This window comes from Narcine bancroftii, chromosome 6 (genome assembly GCF_036971445.1).
Source record: "Narcine bancroftii isolate sNarBan1 chromosome 6, sNarBan1.hap1, whole genome shotgun sequence".
Lineage (NCBI taxonomy): Eukaryota > Metazoa > Chordata > Chondrichthyes > Torpediniformes > Narcinidae > Narcine > Narcine bancroftii.
The window spans coordinates 180,450,238-180,467,230 of NC_091474.1; the positions used below are offsets into that span (position 1 = coordinate 180,450,238).

Genomic DNA, 16,993 nt, shown 5'->3' on the forward strand with positions numbered 1-16,993 from the left:
TAAAACAACTACTGTTGACACTCAATTGATTGCCACTAAATCTATATTTATTCTCTTCACATTCAGAACTCTTAATGCACAGCACAACTTTGCTTCTGCTGAGATTGATCAATTGAGTTAAAACTATACTTATTATCCTCTATTAACTCTTAACTTGGAATAAAAATGGCCAGAGTAAAAGCAAAAGAGCACTTGCTGACATAAACTGAAAAAAAAATCCTCCCAATAACATATTTATATTACCAAAGGCTTCCACAGAAGATACTGCAGAAGATACAAGCTAATATCCTGGGAGCAGTATATTAGCTTGGATAGGATTGTTAACCTACAGAAAACAGTGTTGGGATAAATTTGCCATTTTCAAGCTGGCGAACTGTAACTTGTGAGATACCACAAGGATAAGTGCTGGGGCTTCAATTATTTACAATCTACATTAATGACCTAGATGAAAGGACCTACATTAGCTGATAATACAAAGATAGATAGGAATTCAAGATGTGGGGAGAATAAATAAAAAAATGCTGGAAACTCATTCACAATTCCAAAGTCCAATGCTGTTAACAATGACCAAATATAGAGAAAAATTGTATATATTTCTGGGTGTCTCAGTAGCAGTTGGGAAATATTTCTCCACATTTTCTGGAGGGAATTTTATTATTATTACTTACCCCTACCCCTCCCAGTGTGAAATGTCATTGGAGATCTCACATGCAAAAATCACCTGCAATCCAATTTTCAACCTCAATGGTCTGAAAAATGAGCAGCCAGCTTTTAGTATCTCCCATTCTCCTAAAATGATGCTATTTAGAGATCCCAAATCTCATCCTCAATGATTCAGTAACTTCTTATGACCACAAATATATTCTCACGTGTACCTTGACTGTTTTCTCCAATACTGTAGATCTGTGTCAGAGACATTGTCATCTTCCCAGAATCAGGATTATTTTAAGATAGCGCTGATAATCTCTGTCACATCTAAAGGTTTGCTGCTCACTGCTGGCTTAGTCAAGTCAATGTCAATCCTGACATAAACAGAGAAAATATGAAGTTTTCCTTCTGCACACAAATGTATGAAGAAGGGTATGGTTTTTGAGCTGCACTTCGGGCTTTCCAAAAATGAAGGTATTTATGTATATATAAGGATTTCTCCAGCAACTTCCTGCCTGGAAGGACTGGAGTACCTCTTTTGCACATACTAATATGTTCTCCATTTTATTTTAGTTCCTCCAACACTTATGGAGAAATCCCCATCATTGCAGCATCCATATATTCAGAAACAATCAGAAAGTGGAGGAGTGTGTCTTATATTATGATATATCCCACTAAGATGTTTTTAACTGTACTTTGTCTATTCTTTGTACTATTTGACTAATTGCAACTATCCTCTCTCCACTGATGTTAATTATTTACTTCTTATTCTTGCATAACCACTGTATGGGTTCACTTGCCTCAATAGCACTCAAAACAAAATTTATTTTAGTGTACCTTCGTACCGTGATGATAAACAATGCAATCAATCAAAATGCTCACAAAGACAAGAACTTGCAAATAACAAGAGGAATACTGTGCAGTTTTCTGACAACATGAATTTCAGTGCAGTGTACACAAATTACTCTCATAATCTGAATTTTACTGACAGTTTTAAGGTGACCCACAATGCAGTTCTAAATGGCAAATAAATTATTTTTGGGTCAAAGTCTCTGTGAAGTTTAAGAGAATGGGTAAAATGATGGCAGGTGGAGAATAACTCTGTGAATGGAGAAGTTATCCACTTTGGTAGGAAGAACAGAAAAGCAGAAAGTTGGATAAATGAGATAGTATGGAACATTTCTGTGAGGAGCTATATGGTTGCCCTCATATAGGGAACAAAGAAAAGTACCATCCAGATGCAGCAAGAAATTAGAAAAGTAGATGGACTGTCAGACTTGAACACCAGATGAACTGGGATATAATAGAAGATATGCCCTGCATCATCTATGTGGGCAACTGGATTACGACATACAGTGTAATTCTCCTGATTTAATTAGGGATACACATTCTGTATGCAGTTGGAGAAGCTTCAATAGCTTAATTGCTTAGATGAAGGGGTTGAACCTATACTCATTTCCCCTTGAAGAATGAAAACATAAGAAATAATGGAAGCATTAGACCATCAGGCCTTTCAATATTTCTTCTTCTGTTATGATCATCGCTGATCACTTAGCTCAGCATCATTTTCCTGCACATCCTCAATCCTCTTGGAATCCAACCAATTACCACCCTCTTCTTTAAGTGAACATGTTTCTTCTAATCTCAGTTTTCAAAGGTCCTATACAGTCTTGTGAGATAGTGACCTCTATTTCTGGACTGTGAAGCCATCCTTCCTGCATCGAGTCTTCAAGCCCTGTGAACATTTTGTGGGATCGCTTCATATTTTTCTGAACATCAGAGGATGGAGACTTATCTTATTCAATCTCTCCTTGTAGATAAACCAGCCGAGTAAATTGTCAGTGCACTACCATATGGCAAGTAAATCCTTTCTTAGGTAAGGAGACTCAAATTATACTTTTGACAAACAGTCTCTTCAAAGCCAAGCACAACTGCAAAATCTTTGTTCCCGTCCTCCAATCATCCTGTGGTAAAGGCTAATCTAACATCTTTCTTCAGTCATCGCACATGTAAACTTTCAATTACTTATGTTAAAGCACAAACCGGTTTCCTTGAACATCAATAATTTCGCACCATTTAAAAATGATTCTGCTTTTCTTTTTTTTCTGCATCAAATTTTAAAACTTAGCAACTTTCAATTCATTTCACTGCTGTGTTTCTGTCCACTCACTCAACTTATCCAGAATTCAAACATTTTCACCTGTTCTGCTAAATTCACAATCTATCTCCTAGATTTAATACTTTCAGCAAACTTGAAAATGTGACATTTAGTTCCCTTGACCAAATGGTTAATAGTTTTTGAATAGTTGGGATCAATTACTAATCCTTGCAGTACTCCATCCCTGCCAATCTGAGAACAATCCATTCATTTTACCAATTTTTTACCAATTCTCACTCCATAAATGATCGTGGGGATGAGAGGGTTGATGAGTGAGGAGTGTTTTATGGCTCTGGCCAGTACTTGCTAGAGGTTAGATGGATGAGTGAAATATTCTAAATATTGAAAGGGCTAAAATAGAGTGGACAATGGAGATGATGTTTCCTCTACTGAGAGAGTCTAGGATCACAGGAACAGACTCAAAATAAAAGGACATCCCATAAGAACGGAGGTGAGGAGAAATTTCTTTAGCAGGAGGGCATTGAATCTGGGGAATTCATTGCCACAGACAACTATGGAGGTCATTGTGTATATTTAAAGCAGAGGTTGATATGTTCTTGATCAATAGGAGCATCAAAGGTTATGGGAATAAGGCAGGAGAATGGGGTTGAAAGGAATAGTGTCTCAGCCATGAGTTGAATGGCCAAGTAGACTGAAGGGCTTAATTTGCTCCTAAGTTTTATGTTCTTATTTTCTTTATTAGAGCATATGATTCTGAGCACTGTTAAAGTAAATGCTGAGAATCATCTTCCCATTTTGAGCCTAGTTGTGGATTATGGGCTGTACCCATCCAAGAAGGAGCATGAGGAGAGCTGCAAATTGTTGGAATTCTTCACCTCAGAGAACCAAGGAGACTAAAATATTTTATATTCAAAGCTGTGACAGAGTCTTGGATCGAAGGGTCAAAGGTAATGGGAATAGGGAGAACTGTTGAGCAAGAGGTTAAGATTAGTTCAGCCATGTCCTTAATGAATGGCAGAGGAGGCTTAAGAATTATCTGGCCCTCGCACGCTCTTATATCTTGCCTTGGATTTAACATCAGCAGAATTGAAATCTCCATTGAAAAAAACTTTTAGATGTCAACAAAGTATAATAATTATCATTTTGCATTCATTCAATTAACTGAATAGTTTCTATGAAGGTCAATCTAGCTCAATACCAAGAATGAAAATATACCTTTGATAATCTTTGCAACATTTTTCAGTGATAGAGGCAAATTCATAAATAAATACACACATGGCATGTTTAGTGCAACAAGAATGTAGCTTAATCGAAGAATGACAAAGGACTCATTTATAAAGTCTGATTTAAATCCAATTACTATTACAGTGTGTTTCCCCATATCCAAAAAGCTTGGGACTGGATGGTTATTGGATTATATAGAATAAGAAAAAAAAACAAAAACAGCACAGAAGCTTTAGTCACTGCCGATCCCTGACACCTCCCCACTGACACCGCCAGTCCCCGATACCTCCCCACTGAAGTCCCTGCTCCTGCCCAGGAGCCTGAGGTCCCCACTCCTGCCTGGGAGGCTGGTCTCCTTGATGATGCCGGGACAGTGAAGAACCAAGTACAGTGAATGGTAAAGAAATGGAAAGAGAGAGGGAGGACTTACCTGAAACAAGGACAATCAACATTCCAATTCTTCCTAGTTTCTCCCCATGCGCTGCCTGACCCGTCAATTTCCTCCAGTCACTCACTGATGGCTCGAGATTCCTGTCTGCTTCTCTGAGCCAACATCCAGCCGTTCAGTGTCTGTCTTCCCGGCTGGTTCTGAGCTCTGTTGTTACCAAACTAGCACCAACAGAGCAACAGAGCCCCACAATGGCATGTCAGGTCATAAATTTTTTCAACTTGTGACGTCATGTTGGTGTCGAAGTAAGTTCGGTTAATAGAACTTTTTGGTTAATGGATTTTCGGATATGGGGAAATGTAGTGTATTAACTTGTTGGAACTTGCACAATAACTGTGGAATATTCTATGTGCCAGGTGACGTTCATAGGAATACATCTGTTAAAACCTTGGGGTGAGGAGAAGATTAAGATAGGGAAGACAAATCCAATTTTTAATTGTATGTTGTTATAACAATTGTTGAAAAGATTCAAAGGAAATTTAAAACACCAAAATACCCATTGTCCTGATGTAGTTCCCACTAATGTATTAAGAAACTGAACAATTATGCTTAAGAACTTCATGAAAAAGGAACAAAATGGTTTAACAGCTGAACTTGGTTACCTTTTAATGTTCAACAGAGCCCAAGGAATTCCAGTAGGTGTGTTAAATGCAGGTAGTAGTTTCTTGCCCAGATCCACTGCTTTACTCCTGAATATCTGCAAAGAAAAACAATGAGGCATTACTGTACCTGGAAGAAACTTGAAGCCACCGAGAGACAATACTTATGTTAAAATCTCAAGATGAAAATATATAATTTAGACATACAGTGCGGTAACAGGCCATTTCAGTCCACAAGCCCATGCCACTCAACTTACTCTCCCAATTGTTTTGAACGGTGGGTGGAAAACAGAGCCCTCAGGGAAAACCCACGAAGATACGGGGAGAACATACAAACTCCTTACAGATAGCATGGGATTCGAACCCCAGTCCCAATTGCTGGTGCTGTAAAGGTGTGCTAACTGCTACACTAACCGTGCCACCCATAGTTTGGGTTACATTGCCCATTTTGCTCCAATATGAAATCACATGTTGGGTGAGATATCAGCAGAATTATTCAGCCGGTTGAAGATACACAGATTAATCATAATTAGGTTCAACTTTGCAGTATGATTCACAATTGGAACTTTTTGAAATCCAAGTATTTCGTTGTGCAGCATCAACAGCAGATTGAATGATTACTGATGAACTATTCCATAGCTTACCCACCTGGCAACCTTGACTTACCCTGTCAGAGATATTCCCATTGTCTATCCATTCCTTCCCCACTCTCATTTCAACTTGTATCTAATTTGTTTCTCTCTTTCCCTGTTTTGACAAAGTCTTCAACCTTAAATGCTTATGGTGTTTTTCCTTCTATGCATACCATGTGACCTGTGGAATGCATCTAGCATTTTCTGTTTATGTTTAAGAAAACTGAAAGTTCTGGAAAGCAAAAACAAAATTTGCTGGAACCACTCTCTCTTGGCAGAGAGAGGCATGGAGTTAAAAACAAATTAATAATGATCAGAATTCTGGAACAGCCAATATCTTAATGAGTATTGAAGCAGGCTCAAGAGTACTTTCCTACTCTTGTTCCTGTTTCTGATGTGCTTTTTGGTTCAATCAAATCCAAGCTCCTGATTCAACAAGCCAAAGAGCTCAATCCCAAATGTAGCCATGGAAACCTGAGACTGAAGAGTGTTACTGGTCTCATCCCACTGCCTGGACATTTCTGGTATATCATTCAACACATGCTTGAGAATCATGCACTTCACCCTGTGTGCTGCAGTGAGACTATGATGAGAATGGAAAATGACAAAAGGAGGACCTATCTGGACATGTTATACTTTCGGCAGGGCTTAGCCTGGTGGAATATTATAGGAGCATTGCAAAGAAATGAAGATGCTTAATAAACAAGCTAATCCTAAGAATTCACCCAACAGAGTATCTCAGTGATGCAATTAAAACTTGGGAGCAAATTTTCTCCTGGGGGGAGGATAAAGAGTATTAGCGAACATTACAACATGCATATATGAAATTATTGCTGTGATTGAATAACTTTGGGTGTATTTTACCCAAAATGCCTTGTCAGTTTCATGCAGCGTCCACAAAGATATAAAATGTATTGCATTAGCTGGTAAATGTAAGTTAGTTAGTGCACATGTTGGGAGAAAGGATTTGTTGCAACCTCCATTGATGTTGCCCACATGTGCTAGTTTTGTACCACCAACCATGTCCTTGGAAACTATTCCAGACTTCTCTCTCAACACTTTCATCAGCTCTTCATTTATCTGGGGGCTTCCTAATGTGCACTATGTTCCTGTAGTTGAACATCTCCACAAGGAGGTTGAGATGAAAAGGATATTTGCTCTGTCTGTGATGGCACGTTCCTATGCCCTTTTTCCAAAGGTTCACAGTAACACCAGCAATGTCTGCTTTTAGTGGAAATTTCTCCTTATAAAAGTGATGTTTGGAGTGAGTCAACATGAGTTGCTTTTTTTCCCCAGAGGTACACATATGAAAATATGAATTCATCCTTGATTAACTCTTTGGACACCAGCCATTTTTGACCTGCAGCATATATACTCTAGACTGGATCCATGCATAATCCTTTACAGTAGTAAAGTTCAGTACATGGTTGGGTATAAAACCAGTCCTGGAAAAATGGATACAGAGCATATGTGTTTGTTGCTAGTCCTGTAAAACTGGGACATGGAGTCCAAAGATGGGTCAAATGGAGGAAATAATATAATTTGCACCCCCAAAGCACACTAATTCTTGAATGAGAGAGCATTAAAAATGACCCACTTATAGCACCAAGGCAAACTGATAAGTCTCATAAGTTATGTGTTATTTTAGTGTCTTTTATGGCAAGACAAAGTGCTGACTCCAGCAATATATAAACACATTACTTTGAAAGATAAAGCAAGGTAATTTCTAAAAATAAGAAATATAACTTTGGTTACATTAAAAGAACAATGAATCCCAGTAGAGAAACAAGAATACTTTATTGTGGCACAGAAATGACTCATAATAAAATAAAAGAAGGGCAGACTGTTCCCGAGTTTCTTAGAACACTACATCATCACTCTTCTAAACAAACATATGCTGGACATGTTCCAAGCAATTTCTTAAATTTAGATATGGTCAGTGAAGGGACAGATGTCTTTAAATCAAAAGGATCTTGTTCTGACCCATGGACTGAAACAAGAAAGTCTGCTGATGTTGTAATTGTAGTACAGTAAGACTCCTGTTATCTGGATTCAAGCAACAGACAAAAATATTGCGGAAAACAAATAGGTAAAAAAAACAAGGATGTTTAATATTCGGGCGCCTTGCCATTAGTTCATCAATCACGCAACACATAGTCTCAAACAACTGGATAACCCCTGCAGATTCCTAAGTGTCTTGTTGCTTCATTTCGAAGGACTGTTTGGGCCCCTGAATGGTGGTGAAGAAGGTGAAAGTGCAAGTGTGGAATTTCCTGCAGCTACAGGGGTAGGTACCAAGGGGTTGATTGGTGGGAAGAGATAGATGGATAAGGGAGTCAGGGAGAGGTCCCTATGCGTAAGGAAGAGAGAGGAGAAGGGAAGGTTCATCTGGTAGCAGGATCACATAGTAGGTGGCAGAAATGAGAAAGGATGATATATGTTGGATGCAGAGGCTGGTGTGATGGATGGTAAGGACAAGGGTCATCCTGTTATATTTTGACTGGGGCAGAGGGCCAAGTTGATGGCAATGGAGAAGTCACATCTTTTGAAGAATGAGGACATCTCAGATGATCTTGCATGAAGACTTCATCCTGGGAGCAGATGCGACACAGACTGAGGAATTGAGAGAAAGCAACAGAATCCTTGCATGGGATAGGATATAAAGAGGTGCAGTCAAAATAAATGGGAGTTGATGGATTTGTAGAAAATTTCTGTTGAATGTTTGTCTCCCAAGATAGAGACAGAGAGATCAGAAAGTAGAATGTGTTCCTGGCGATGGACAAAATGAATTTGAGATTGACATGGAAGTTGGTGGCAAAGTGAAACAATTTGTCGACTTCATCATGGCTGCATCTACATAGCAGAGGAAAAGTTGAGGAGGCTTACTTGCATAGGCCTGTAGCATGGATTGCTCCACAGAGCCAGCAAAAAGGCAGGCATAGCTAGGCCCATGCAGGTTGGTACCCATGGCTAAACCTTTGACTTGAAGAAAGTGGGATGAATCAAAGATGTTACTGAGGGTGACATCAAGTTCTTCCTGCCAGAGGAGGGTGATAGTGGGGGTGGGGGGGGGGGGGGATAAGCTCATGGGGCCTGTTGTTGAGGAGGAAACAAAAGGCTTTCGCTCTGGGGAATAGAGGTGCGTTGAGATTAGATGTCTATGGTTACGATGAGGCAGTCAGGTTCAGGGAACTGGAAGTTGATGAAGTGATGGAAGGAATGTGAGGTTTTGCAGATGTAGAAGGGGTAGGTCTACACCGGGGATAAAATGGAGTCGAGGTAGACTGATACCAGTTCAATAGGGCAAGAGCATGAGGAAACAATGGGTCTACTGGGACAATTGGGATCTTGGATAGAAAGTAGAACTGACCCATCTTACTCAGACAGGAAATTGGGTCATCCATGATTTCAGAGATTGATAGATCAGGCTCTATGAGCTGATGAGCCTAAGCTCTGCTTTTATTTCTTAAACAAACTGGCAAATGAACCAGAATCACAATTTATTATCGTAAACAAGTTATGAAATTAAGAACGGCAGCATCATACTGCAAACATTCATATTATGAACCATCTTCCAACACTTTCTTCTTTTTATTTTCTTCTTTGGCTTGGCTTCGCGGACGAAGATTTAAGGAGGGGGTAAATGTCCACGTCAGCTGCAAGCTCGTTAATTAGTGTCTTCCAACACTAATACATACATATATATATATATATATATATATATACACACACACACACACACACATAAAAAAATAAAAATAATAGTGCATGAAAAGTAAGGCAGTGTCTTTGGTTTATTCCTCATTCAGGAATCTGATGGCAGTGGGGAAGAAGCTGACCTTGTGCCATTGAGTGTTCATCTTTAAGTTCCTGTACCTTCTTCCCGATGGTAGCAGAATGAAAAGGGCATGGCCTGGGTGGCGGGGGCCTTTGAGGATAGGGACTCCTTTTTTTTTTAAAAGACACTGCCTCTTGTAGATATCGTTGGAGTGAAGTCTGGTGCCTGTGATGACGCAGGCCGAGTTAACAATCCTCTGGAGTTTATTCTTGTCCTGATAGAGTTGGCGCCTCCATACCAGGCAGGGATGCAACCAGCCAGAAAGCTCTCCACAGTACACCTGTAGGAATTTTTGAGTCTTCAGTGACATACCGAATCTTCTCAAGCACCTCACAAAATATAGCTACTGGTAGGCCTTCTTCGTGATTGCATCAAAATGGAGGCTCCAGGACAGATCCTCAGAGGTGTTGACACCCAGGAATTTGAAGTTCTTGACTATCTCCACTACTAAGCCCTTGATGAGGACTGGGTCATGTGCCCTTTACTCCCTCTTGATGTCCACAATCATCTCCTTAGTTTTGCTAATGTAGAGTGCAAGATTGTTGATTTGACACCACTCAAAGAGGTGATCTCTCTCTCTCCTGTGCACTTCCCCATAGCCTTTTTATGATTCTGCAGACAACTGTGGTGTTATCGGCAAAAAATAGATAGCATTGGAATTGTGCCTGGCCACAGTTGTGGATATATAATGAGTAGAGCAGTGGGATAAGCACGCATCCTTGGGGTATGCCTGTGTTGATGATCAGTGAGGAGATGTTGCCTCCAATTCGTACTGACTGTGGTCTTCCAATAAGAAAGTCAAGGATCCAGTTGTGGAGTGGAGTACAGAGGGCCAGAGTTTGTAGCTTCTTGACCACCACTAAGGGAATAATGATGTTGAAGGCTGAGCTGCAGTCAATGAAGAGCAGCCATAAGTATGAGTTGTTATTTTTGATGTGTTCCAGAGCTAAGTGAAGAGCCAGTGATATTGCATGATTGTGACAATAAGAAAATTGCAGTGGCTCCAGATCTTTACTTAGTTACGTGTTCATTCTGGCCATGACCAGCCTCAAAACATTTCTTCACAGTAGAAGTCCAGTGTGTTCCAAGAGTACAATGAGGGTATTTTATGTTGTGCAATGAGTTGAAATTATGTGGAATGCAGCACCTGAAGAATGTAGAGTAAATCCAATTAAAAAAATGAATTGAACACATAATTAGTGCACAAAATCCTGCAGGGTTAAAAGACACAGGAGAAGGAGGTGGAACTGATGAAAGACTTCCTCCTGAGTAGTTTTATTCTTTAATTCCACAGTAACTCAGTGGTGGTACAGTATTGAACCTAACCATTTTCTATCCTGCAACTTGTAGATAATTTAGGACATTAATTCCAAAATTTCTCCCACAGATAATCTTCTTCTCAGCAAATATTCTAATAATCATACAATTATATACAAGTAACACAACTTATTGCCAGAAACATCATATAACATGGAGAGATTTTTAATACACTTAGTACTGATCAAACATGGTTTAGAATTAATTAAACTGGAAATACAAGCCTTGGGAAGTTGCTCTAAAGAGGAAAACTGTGGGACAGATACAGGATGCGATTAAGTTGTTGATTCCTTGCTTAACAATACTCTTTCTCAGGGATACAAGTATTTGGCATCAAGCTGTAATTTAAAAGTTAAAATATTTAATGTTTTTTTTTTCTAAACTCATAGGGCTATAATCTCTTCTTTGGTGTGAATTCTTAATGGGAGATGTATTCTCACATCCCTAGGAAGCTGAAATGAATCACTTTCTACTGGGTCAAGATGAACAGTAAGCTGCAGGGAGGATTACCATGGCTAAGAGGAATGCTGCCACAACTGAACTGCAAATTCCAGCAAGTTCACTGCTTCAGAAATAGAAAAAGCAGTGGCCAGTTACTTAAAGGATTGCAAAGGCTTGAAGATTTTCCATTTGTCACCCTTGAAAACTTGGATAAGCGCGTGAACAACAAATGTTGGCAATTGGGGCTTGGAAGGAGTCACCATCTTATGCGAAGGCAAAGACCTCCTACTCCCCTGTCACCATCTGATCCTGGGCATAATGCCAACTTACATCAATGTTCTTAGGAACTAGAGGTAATTATTCCAGAAATCAGGAAACTCAACCAACGACCTGGCCCTGATCTCTTCCACTACAACCACAATTCCCATCGGGATGAAGAAATGTCAGCTCCATTCATCGATACCAAGTTTGTTTAGAGCAATACACTTGCTGAGTTTTCATACAACTCACCTTCAAGTTAATTATTGTTGATCATCTGCACATTTTTCCAGTTATTGATGTGAAATTACAAGAGTAATGCTGAAGAGCTAAAACACATGTTTTGATTTCACATGCATTTTAACTGAATTATCCATTTCAACCCCATTACATCAAAATAAATATTCATTTGAGTCTAATGAGATTTTGTTTTGGTGATGGTGGTTACCAGTTTTGCAAAGGATGAGGATATAAAATAGTCAACTCCAAGGGACAGAAACTAACTCTATGCTCAGAACGCAGAACTATTTTTTCAAGAACACCCACACGCCTTCCTATTCTGAGAAAGAAACCATTTGCAAGTAAAATGGAAGATAGCATATTATTGCTTCCAGTTTCTCATCTCTTCATGCTGTTTTTATTCTGGTAAAGCCATGATCTGAAGTTACTTTCATATCTGAGGAGAGAGGCTGTTTAATTCTACCAGTACAGAATGCCAAAGGTGAGAGCATCCATTGAAACCTGGAAGGAAGATATTGAGAAGTCAGGACCACATTTGTGCTCAGAGTCTAAATGATCAACAAACAGCGATTTAATTCTCGTTCCAATTTCCAATATTAATGTGAAGCTACATTTAGTAGCATTACAATATAGGAAATCAGAGGACATTGTTGTAAAATGCATTTTGCATGAAAGAAGTGTTTGATGCACGAACAGCAGTGTAAGAGGATGGAACTAGGTTGCTACAGCACCTCTTTCACTCTCAGGATTAAAGACCCACCCTACATCCAACCACTCTCTGAAACCCAACCTTTCCAGTCCCAGCAACTGGATGGATGCCTTCTGCACCTCTTCCAATTTATTGATGTCTTCCTACAGCGGTGCAACCTGAACCGCATACAGTACTCTAAGTGTGGTGTCACCAATGCGAGGTATAGCTGAGTCATGAATTCCCAAATTTTGATTTCTATAACCCACTTAATGAAAGTGAGTCTACCAAACTTCACCACCCTATCCAACTGAGTTGCCATTTTCAAGGAATTATGCACCTGTACCCCATGGTAAATCTGTTCTACAACACACTCCAGGGCTCTACCATTCATTGTGAAAGTCATGTCCCAGCTTAATTTACCAAAGTGCAACTCCTTTGACTTGTCAGAGTTACGGTCCATTTGCTACTTGTTTGGCCCACCTACCCAGCTCATCTAGATTCTATTGTAAACTTGGATATCCTTCCTCAATGTCCAGTATCCAAATTTGATGTCATCCTTAAATTTATTAATCAAGTCAACAGCATTACAATTACAGCAGTGGACCCACTAATGACCCCTGAGGGATATCACTGGACACAGGCCCCCAATTTAAAAAAAAATTCTTCCACGACTACCCCCTGCCTCTTTCCACTCAGCCAATTTTGAATACAATAGGCCAGCTCACCACAGATCCCATGTGATTCAACTTTCTAGACAAATCTGCCATGTTCTTTCTTTGGCTTGGCTTCGCGGACGAATATTTATGGAGGGGGTAAATGTCCACGTCAGCTGCAGGCTCGTTTGTGGCTGACAAGTCCGATGCGGGACAGGCAGACACGGTTGCAGCGGTTGCAGGGGAAAATTGGTTGGTTGGGGTTGGGTGTTGGGTTTTTCCATGTATAACATTGTCAAAGGCCTTACAAACGTCCATATATGCAACACACACTGTTCTGCCCTTATCAATCCTCTTCAGATTCATATTTATTGTCAGAGTACATACATGACATCTCATACAAATCTGAGATTCCTTTTTCCTCCTGGCACGGCAGAATTACCACTAACTGGTAACGGAAAAATTAACTGTACAAGCATGAACATGTAAACAATCAAAAGAACTGTAAAGAAATAACAAATGCAAACAAACTGACTGTACAATATAAGGAGAACGAAGAAAATCAATAAAGTGCACAAGTAAGAGTCCTTGAGTTAGTCCCTGATTGAGTTTGTTGTTGAGGAGTCTGAAGGTAGAGGGGTATATCAGCTCTTCAAAACACTCTATCAGAGTCGTGATCTGCCATGTATGAATCGATGCCAGCTACCTCTAATCAGTCCTTGACTATTCAAATACCAGTAGATCCTGTCCCTCAGAACCATTTCCAGCAATTTTCCAGCCATTGACATCAAGCTCACTGGCCTATAGTTGCCTGGGTCAACCTTGCTGCCATTTTCAAGGCTGACACCCATTTCGCATTGGCATTATGTTACTTCTGAACTAATGAAAGAAACTATTTTCTTTAGAAAGTAAATGACAGATATAGATGCCAGAGCAATGTAAAGTTAGACAAAACAGAAGTTGGGTGGCAGAATGCAAGTCCAGATATTAGTGGCAGTGCTTGTGGTAAATACCAATTCTAGTTTCAACAGACTTACAGCAGAAGGGCTTACTGAACTACTGCAATCAAACAACATGTTCCAACCCTAAATACTCATCCCTTGTGAGACAGCAATTTGCATCAGCCTCCTCTGGATTAGTTGGAATATTGTATTCATTGCTCTGTACATTTATATCAGAAAGGTCAAATGTTAATTCGCCACTGTACTAAATAATTCTGTTTTCATCAACAGTAAAGTCAAACATATCAGCTCAGATCCTCCTGAATGCACAGAAACCTTGTTTTCAATAAAATATTTTTGATACAAAATGACAGTAATGACTGGGAGCTAATATTTTCAGTATTTTGAGGAATTCTCTATAAGAATGAAAAAAAATAGCAAAATGCCACTTCAGTTCTTCAAAATAATTCATTCGAACTGGCAACTTAGTTGTTTCTGAAAGAAAGCAGTATACCACTACAGTCATACTGAATAATGCATCGCAACAATTATATTGAGGTGGACAACTGGACTTTAAAAGCTGTGTAATGTTCAATTATATATTCATCATGTTTTTTCTGTGTTATTAAGCCCTAGGTACTGCTGCAATTCAGTAGATCCCAGTCTTCAGGAATAGTCAGGGAACTGATGCTCAATAATCAACCGTGCACTTGTGTATTCAAGTGGTGTGATTGTTTAAGCATTGGATTTCTCTCTGAAAATAGAATTAATTCTTATCCCTGGTGCAATGCAGTACAGGATTGTCTGTGGAGGAACAACTACCAAATACCTGATGTTGAATTAGGAGCTTAAAAGCAATTTCATACTTTTTCTAAATGCTATGATCAAATTTCAATGGCATGGTTGTAATACCAGAAACATATATGCATTATGCAATTGTGGAGAACTCACCACAGCCTAGAAATATGGCAAAACAATACCTACATGCAGACTATATTGGCCTGTGTTCTCTAATAGACAGCAGAAACGGTTCAGTTAGTGCAGTTAAACAAGAAAATCTGCAGATGCTGGGGTTGCATGCAAGACTGGCACATTTTGGCAAAATTGACAAAAATCAGCAAAACAAAACTTGCCTTTGCAAATTTAAGTTCGGGTTATGTTGAGCTTGAAAACTTTCCACGAGCTGACTTTGAAGACAAGGCTCACATGTTATAACTGACTATATTTTTAAAGTTCAGAAATCAATAGAAATAGAGCCACAAAAAGAGCAAGACTCACTCCATTTGACCCGTCCACCCACCATTAGCACCACACAAAAGTGCTGGAGAAACTCAACAGGTAAGGCAACATCCATAGGAAGCAAGAGGTAACCAATATTTTGTGCCTGAGCCCTTCATAAGGAATGAACAAAAACAGGTAGATGGCTGATGGGGCGGAAGAAGGGAAGAGGGTGGAGCACAGATAAGAGGTAATAGGTAGATACAGATGGGAGAATAGAAGAGAAAGATGTAATGGGGAGAGGGCATACAGCAAAGAAAGATAGCTTTCTGATAGGAGAAGGAAAGGAGTCAGGAGTTGGAAGAAGGGAGACAGAAAGGTAGTGAGAGAGACTGGGAAAAGAGGCTAAATATTAATGCCGTCTAGTTGGAAACTGCCGAGATAGAATAAAGGGTATTGTTCCTCCAATTTACTGGTGGCCTTGATTTGCCATGGATTGATGTATTGTTGTGGGAAAAGGATGTGGAATTAAAAAGGTTGGCCACTGGGTGGTCCTTGCTGTTGCAGAGGACAGAGCAAAGGTCCTCAATAAAACGATTTCCCAGTCTGTCTTGAATCTCAAAATGGAGAGGAAGCTGTATCAGGAGCACTGGATGCAGTAAATAACCCCTGCAGATTCACAAACGATGTATTGCTTCACTCCGAAAGACTGTTTTGGGCCCTGATAGTGATGAGGAAGGAGGTGTAGACATAAGTGTAGCACTTACGGTCACAGTGGTAGGTACCAAGGAGGCAATTGGAGGGAAGGGATAAAGTGGATGAAGGAGTTATGGAGGGAGTTATCTCGACAGGAAGCAAAGAGGGAAGGAGAGGTGAAGATGTGACTGGTAGTGGGATCACATTCTGCTCTTGTAAGGATTCTTTTCATTTCCCTCAATTTCTCCTTCTCTACTCCATTTGTTCCCAGGATGAGATCTTCCATTCCATTTGAGATGTCTTCAAAAACGTATGGCTTCCCCTCTCCTGCCATTAACTCAGCCCTTGTCCACATCTCCTCTATTTCCCACACATAAGCCCTGGCTCCTTCCCTGCAAGACATGACACAGATAGAGTTCCCTTTGTCCTCGCCTATTACTGCTTATCTATTAGCTTCCTCCCTGCTTTCCTCCACCATCACTCACCATTATTTTCAGACATCTATCTCTTTTTCCTGATTTCTGACAAAGGGCTTCAGCTTGAAGCAGTGGTTACCTTTTACTTCTTATGGATGCTACATGACCTGCTGAGTTCCTCCAGCATTTTTGAGCATTTCACTTGACTGATTTTCTGCTTTACCTCCATCCACCTTCTTCCTTCATGGTCAAAGAAGACATCAGTGGCACCCATTTCCTTCACAGATTTTCAGATCTCCTTAGAAACACACCATAATTCAATTTAAACAGTTGCTTGTCAGGTCCAATAAAAGGAGCCTCATTCATCATTCAAATGTCATTTCTTCCTGTCTACCCAGACACAGCCATGCTGGAATTTAATAACTCCTTGAATTGTTCATGACAATTACAAGAAGGTGCACAATTTAAGTTGCAACTAGCCTGACCCCAAGTTTACCGTCAAAACAATCAAAATAGCAATTAAATTGCTTTCAATTTCTATTTTAATGAGTTTGGGATAGGAGCTTTCAAAGAGTGAGATCATTGTTTCTCTGAAGCCAAAACATTTATTGTGA

General features: G+C 39.7%; 1 protein-coding gene across 4 annotated transcripts in view; it reads right to left on the reverse strand.

Moving 5' to 3' along the window:
* The window catches only part of man1a1 (mannosidase, alpha, class 1A, member 1), a 541,635-nt gene that overhangs the window by 125,782 nt on the left and 398,860 nt on the right, over positions 1-16,993 (reverse strand). For all 4 annotated transcript variants that reach the window (XM_069886857.1, XM_069886856.1, XM_069886854.1 and 1 more), the window contains one exon: positions 5,042-5,136. In XM_069886857.1, coding sequence (XP_069742958.1) covers positions 5,042-5,136 — 95 coding nt within the window. The remainder of the gene's footprint in view (positions 1-5,041; positions 5,137-16,993) is intronic.